This window comes from Nematostella vectensis, chromosome 8 (genome assembly GCF_932526225.1).
Source record: "Nematostella vectensis chromosome 8, jaNemVect1.1, whole genome shotgun sequence".
In the NCBI taxonomy this organism is placed as follows: domain Eukaryota; kingdom Metazoa; phylum Cnidaria; class Anthozoa; order Actiniaria; family Edwardsiidae; genus Nematostella; species Nematostella vectensis.
The window spans coordinates 1,575,677-1,582,050 of NC_064041.1; the positions used below are offsets into that span (position 1 = coordinate 1,575,677).

At 41.9% G+C, this 6,374-nt stretch overlaps 1 protein-coding gene across 1 annotated transcript; it reads right to left on the reverse strand.

The window, feature by feature from the left end:
- Positions 1–314: 314 nt before the first annotated feature.
- Positions 315–2,705, reverse strand: LOC116601145. The gene is made up of 2 exons (XM_048731471.1): positions 1,713–2,705; positions 315–1,589 (listed from the first exon to the last, which is right to left on the reverse strand). The coding sequence occupies exons 1-2, from the start codon at positions 2,028–2,030 to the stop codon at positions 315–317; spliced, it is 1,593 nt and encodes a 530-aa protein (XP_048587428.1). The 5' UTR covers positions 2,031–2,705.
- Positions 2,706–6,374: the final 3,669 nt, after the last annotated feature.

Sequence of the window (6,374 nt, forward strand, 5' to 3'; positions counted from 1 at the left end):
TCTCAGCCAAATGTAATCTTTTTAATGTTCTGTATTCTTCCTGATACTCTGTATAACAAAGTCGCCATAAAGTCTGAATAAAGTCGTGTGCCCGCATATACGCACAACGCTATGTAATGATACCAATTGTCAAGATTACTTAAAAGATTAAAGGTATTTTACCTACACAAATACAATTACGGGTATTCGTAATGCACACTTTGTAAGACGCTTGTTAGTCCGATCTTGTGGCGTGATACATTCAGTTTTACTAAATACAAAGAAACATGTCGAAACGCCAAAATTAGAATGACTGTAAGTACATCATGTCCCACCTAGCCTTTCCTGTCCACTAAGTGGTTATCCATGGTGCCGTATTTTCTGTTTGCTCTATTGAGCAACGAGTTGGGGCTCCTCCCTTTTTGGAAATGGAAGTCGGGGTCTCTTAAGATCGAAGTCCACTGCACGAACCCGTATCTTTTGAGACCAACTTTAAGATACTTGTCCTCTTCGGGCGTAAAAAGGAGCGATTTTCTGCGAGCCGGGCATAGTTCTGTCATCACAAAAGCGTCTTCGCGCTTCTGCTTTGCCGGTAGTTCGCGGGCTGAAGGCTTAATTCTCGCTGCTGGCGGTGTGGAGATTTCTTGAACTTCGTCCGTTGAAGAGCACGACTTCGTGCAGTCGTCTTGATCCTCTGAAGAGTTTGAAAGGTCGAAGAGCCTCGTTAGAACCTCTTTGTCCAGCTTGGTGCCACTGTCGCCGTGTAGTTTTTCGAGGCATTCGCGCGCCTTTGTGGCGACTTCGCGTGAACGCTGCTTGCGACAGTGCACTTTGGCGACGTTCGAGCTGTGCTTCTGATCTCCAGAGATGGCGCTTCGATCGGCACTTTTTAGCACTTTGCAACTAGACGTCTCGACGATTTGTCGGTATCGTGTGGGGTGAACATACTTGCCAGTCGCTTCAAACACAAGTTTGCTCATCAGCTCACCGAGCTTGTTGTGCTGACCCCCGTTTCTCGTAACTACGACGTACTCACACTTGGGTTTGAGTAGCGGGCGAATGTGGGTTATGTATCCCTCGAGCACACTCCTGTTTGTGTCGGTCAGAAGGAGCGAGTCGAAGCCGTACTTGCCCGCTGTTTTGAACATTTTTTGGTCGACAAAACCTCCGTTAGTCTTGGCAGTGCGCACCATGTCCACAGTCAGATACTGATACGTCATTGGCCGCGAGCCCTTGACTTGGATAAACAGATAAACGGCGAGAAATTTAGTGGCAAACGACAGATCAAACGGAGACGAGCTGTCGGGCGTGTCCTTGCATGTTCTCAGCACGGCCTGGTAGCGGGGCAAGTAGCGAGACACCACACCAAGGAGCTCGTCCATGGTTGCCCAGTGCCCTTTGGCCTCTAGCACATCGATGTCTAAATCGCTAGTCCACTGTAGTCGCATCATTTTTGAGACGGTCTTACGCACCTTTTTCAAGTATGTGTCCGTCGTAGACAGCCCTCTAAACACCGCTTCCGATACTCCGTTTACTTTCCTGTAGGTCACTAGTTCTGCAATGGCGTCCAGGTATCCGATTCGACCGGCATGACCCAACTGCCACTCGCTCTGTATTGAATCGGCAAATTTGAAAAGTAGATTAGGCGAACACAAGCAAAAGTCCACAATATCTAATGTGAGATGATCTTCGTCCTCGCTGCAAAATCTCAGAAACTTCAAGCATTTGCTAACCAGTTGCTGCGCTTGTCGATCACTTTTGCAGCCCCCTCCACTGCTCTTGAGCCACGCGGTGAATTGTTCAGCAAACGTGCAAGACATGTCAAACGATGGGACGCCATTACTTGAATGTCGTTGCCCCTTCTCCTTTTCCATTTGGTTTCGAGAAGCTTCGATGTCTGAGTCGCTGGGTTTCTCATCAAAGTAATAAAACCATGGGTGCTTTTTCTTGACGTGTTTTCTACACCCTCTTTGAGTTCCAAACCCATCGTTATGGCAGTCTGGTACAGGGCAGTGAAACAGCCCGTCATTTTCGTCTTCTTCTAAGTGCATTCTTTTTGGTTTCTTCGCAGCATTTGGAAGAAGCGACCAGTTTATCACATTCCCTGCTTTACCATCTCTTGTCAGCAACGGTTAATGCGAGAATGAGAAACGTATGCGGCGTACCGCATGTTTAATGCTATCAAATACGTGAAAAGAGCCAATCTAACACTGCCACGCGACAGTCTCGAAATAGTGGCAGCAGTCTATTGGTTGTGGGCACGATAAACCAAAATGGCATGCCCAAGCAAGCCTCGGCATGCCCTTGCTTTTGCACAGCTTGTGCGATTCTAGGCATCGCTTTGAAAAATCATATCTTTTGAGATTGAGAAACAAAACCACAGATGCGGAACTTTTGTTCATGTTTTCGAAAAAGGGAACACCCCACTTCGGTCCATTGTGGCCCTTTTGTTGTTCCTTTTCGCAAAGAAACGGCACCATTTAGGCCAAATCGGTCCCACTGTTCCTATACTTTTAACCACTTAGGAACAGGCGTTCCCTTTTAAGTCTATTAACCGTAGCAAACAGGAACTTTTGTTCTTTTTGAGTGGTGGTCCTCAATTGGGAACGCGTCAAAAAAGGAACTGTTGTTCCTAATTGCATCAATTAGGACCAACAGTTCCTTTGTGGACTTCGAAAAGGGGACATTTTGTTCTTCATTGTACAAACAAGTCCTTTTGTTCCGAAGCGTGCCATTAGCGTTTCGATTCTTCACCACTAAACGGAACAACCGTTCCGTTAAGTGATAATTTATCCAGTTCCTTTCGCGGATATAGGAACACAACAAAAAACACGCGGAACTGTTTTCGAATCTTAAAACGTCTCGTGTGTAGCTCAATCAAAATAAACCTCAAACGCGAATAGAGCAAGCCCTCATAAACTACCTCAAGCAGTATCACGGTAACTTTTGCGTTCTATCGTTGCGCATACCGAAATTAAATGCAGAATAATCAAATTAGGGAAACGTATATGATGATGATGATGATGATGATAGTTAAATTTGTAGTTTTTGAGTGGACTCCTAGTATACGCTTGAAAAACTTCAGTTGTAGTTTTTCGAAATCATTGGATACTTTGAAAAATTTAGTCTCAAAAATATCATACAATGAAGCCCTTCCTAAAAGGCATGTACCCCAAATTTCACAACCGTACAGTAATACTGGTACAACGAGTGACGAAAACAATTTCAACAGTACTTGTATTGACACGTTTTCAACATTTGACAGACGGTTTAAAATAGGGTGGTATACACGTGTGGCTTTGTTGTATAGAGTTTTTAGGGCACTTTTAAAATTTCCCGAGAAATAAACTTCAGACCTAGATATGTGTATTCGTCTACACATTCTAATGGCTCTCCACCGTAGTCCCATTTACCTGTTGTAAATTGCCGCCGGTATTGTTGCGGACCAAAAACTAATACTTTAGATTTTTTCATATTAACTGTGAGCTTCCATTTATCTGCGTACATTTTTAGTTTCTGGAGGCAATTTTCTAGACCGGTGGCTGAGTCAGATAGTATAACCAAATCATCAGCATAGAGGAGACAGTTTTTTTAATTGAAAAATAAAATTCAAAAAAAGCGTGCGCGCGCTCATTGGAAATGGAGTCATTCAGGTGCGCGCGCGAACACATTTTCAAATTTCATCACTTCAAAACCTATCCAATTCTCCCTCCTGTTTTCGTTTGGTTATAACAAAATGCTAATAAATAGACTGTGTTTACTTCAATGATGTGTTTTGGAGCTTTATTATAGCTTTCTGGTGGAGCTCTGCACTCAGTGAAGTCAAATGACGAAAACAGCTTGCCTAAGGAAAGTCCCTTTTATAGAGCGTGTTCGTGTCACGAAAACTCGAGTCGATGGGTTACCAATCTTAGGTATGGGGCTCCGCTGTGTGTTTAGAATATTGCCTACTGCCCTCTCGCTACGTTCACCATAAAGAAACAGCTAACCGCGCGAGTTAGTCTTTTTTTAGGGATTTGTAGCTCTAACTAAAAAGTCATTGATTGATTTTTCCCGTTTGTAAGAGACTAGAGGCGGTGTACGGAAGAACTAGCAGTGTAAGGTTGATCCGTGAAAATGTGCCAGTGTTTCATTAAAATCTTTTTGCGATTCGGGCTTGCCAGGTTGTATTTTGTTATGAATGGTAGGATTCGTTTGTTAGATGTTTTAGTGTTCTTTTTAAGCGCTCCGCGCTCCACTAAAAAAATCCAAAAATCTGAGCCATATCAAACATATTCCCCACGGATAGTATCCTTCGTATGTATTGCCTTATATTGACATTGATGCCCATATTAAGAAGAGCTAAAGTTTTCCCTCTCCCTGGTCTCCAGAAAACATAAGGTGAAAAATGCTGATTCCTATCAATTTGAGACTGGCGGCAAGAAGTTGTCAAGAAAAACTTGATCGCTTGGTCAAATCATCATCTCACTAATCTTGAAAATCCATTAGACCCAGGCCTCCAAAAGGTTGACCGAGAGAGATTGATACTCAAATATTGATAATATATAGATTTAGGCACTGCCTAAAAGCGGGGCCAGCATTTAACACCTTTTTGTATTGACTGATAGGGGTAGTTTAAGAGGGGATCTTGGTGTCTCTAGAATGTTTTTTAATGATATTAAAAATATGTCAAATTTTACTGCCATGTAATTATGAATTGTATTGGCCCCTCCAAATGGATCAAGCAAGCACTCATTCAATAATATTAAATATGCAGTATGAAAGTTAACAAAATACTAAAACTTGGCTTTCAAAGTTCAAGGTGTCACATTGACGAGAATGTTTTTTCAAGAGTCTAATGGTCAATTCTTATATCCCTTTATAGAAGTTCCACTATGTATATTTTTATCAAAACACCATTCTAACAAGCTTTGACCTTGTGAAGAATATATCAAGGATGTAACAGCATTCCAAAGATTTAGATGCCATACTGTAGATCAGGGGCGGATCTAGCTTTTTGCCAAGGGGGGGGGGGGGGATTTGGCCCAAAAATTTTCGTCATTATTTTACCTTCGTAACGATTTTGGGGTGAAAAGATACACTGAAAATAATAAAAAGAGAAAGTCCAAGGGGAGGTTTAAACCCCCTACCCCCCCCCCCCCCCCCCATAGACCCACTACTGTAGTTTTCATGTACCACAACTGATTATTCAGAAAAATTTGTTGAAACTAAACTCCACAAATATACCCCCTGTCATACATTACATATTGGTGCACCCACCCTTTGGTCTGTTGGTTTTAGAAACCCTGGATCCACCCATACTGGCTAATCAAAAATGAACGCAATGGAGGCAAATCCTAAATTATTACTGAAAGTGCTTAATTCCATTTTCTAGTTTCAAACCAAACCATGTTCATTGACCTATGTTAGGGTTAGAGAGAAATAAATATAACAACAAGTTAATGTGGAGAAGAAAAAGGAGAAATGAATGACTTTATTGGAAAAATGTGACTACTTTAAAAAATATATAACAATAATGCAATAATAGCTTAAATGAGCATATTCCTAACATTTTCCCCTTTCTCTTTACCTATAGGTTTGATATAAAACTGTTTTCTTTACAGATTTATTATTGAAAAAGCACAAGTTTGATGTTGTCTTGTCATTTAAGTACCTTGCTCCCAGGGGGGAGGTGGGGGGTGGGGGGACTTTGAGAAACGGGAGCTTGAGAGACGGGGGTGCTCGACAGCCTAATCAATTTTAACCCGAAGGGATAGCACTAAAGGCATGGTCAACAACAATTCTTACCTTTAAGAGATAGCACATTGGGTGTTGTCAGAGGAATTTTTAACCCTGAGAGATAGCATTAAAAAAACAATGCTGGTTTTAATTTGCTGACGGATCCTATATTGTTATGTTACCGACAATAAAGTAGAAAGTATTAACCGATCAGTTGACTTGTGGTTTATTGTAAAATACATTTCAAGCGATTGGGCCACCACTTAGCGTGAGACACCCTAAAAGATAGCAGAATCGGAAAAATCCTCCTCCCCGGGCGTGAAAACCCCTAAAAGATATCAGAATCGGAAAAATCCTAAAACACCCCCCCCCCCCCCCCGGGACCTTGCTCTAATAAAAAACCCTACCCTTGATAAAAGTTTCATTAATGTACACTTGTATCAAAGCTACATTCTGACCAGCTTTGCCCTTGCAAAGAAACAAATGATGGATGCAACAGCATTCCAAAGATAAAATGATACAGTTAGATACACTTCACGTGCGATATGGAAGATTAATATATCACTTATTACTGGTAAAAACTCCATCACCAAGAAAATTAAAATTCACAAACATACCTCCAGTCATGCTTTAGACATTGGTGCACCCACCCTGTAGGATGGTGGCCTGCTTTTTTG

What these genes read in the sequence shown, in the direction of transcription:
- LOC116601145 (XM_048731471.1), bottom strand. Translation starts at nt 2,030, where the DNA reads ATGCACTTAGAAGAAGACGAAAATGACGGGCTGTTTCACTGCCCTGTA. An exon ending in ATCGACAAGCGCAGCAACTG is followed by an intron (nt 1,590 to 1,712) that starts GTTAGCAAATGC and finishes GATTCAATACAG; the next exon opens with AGCGAGTGGCAGTTGGGTCA.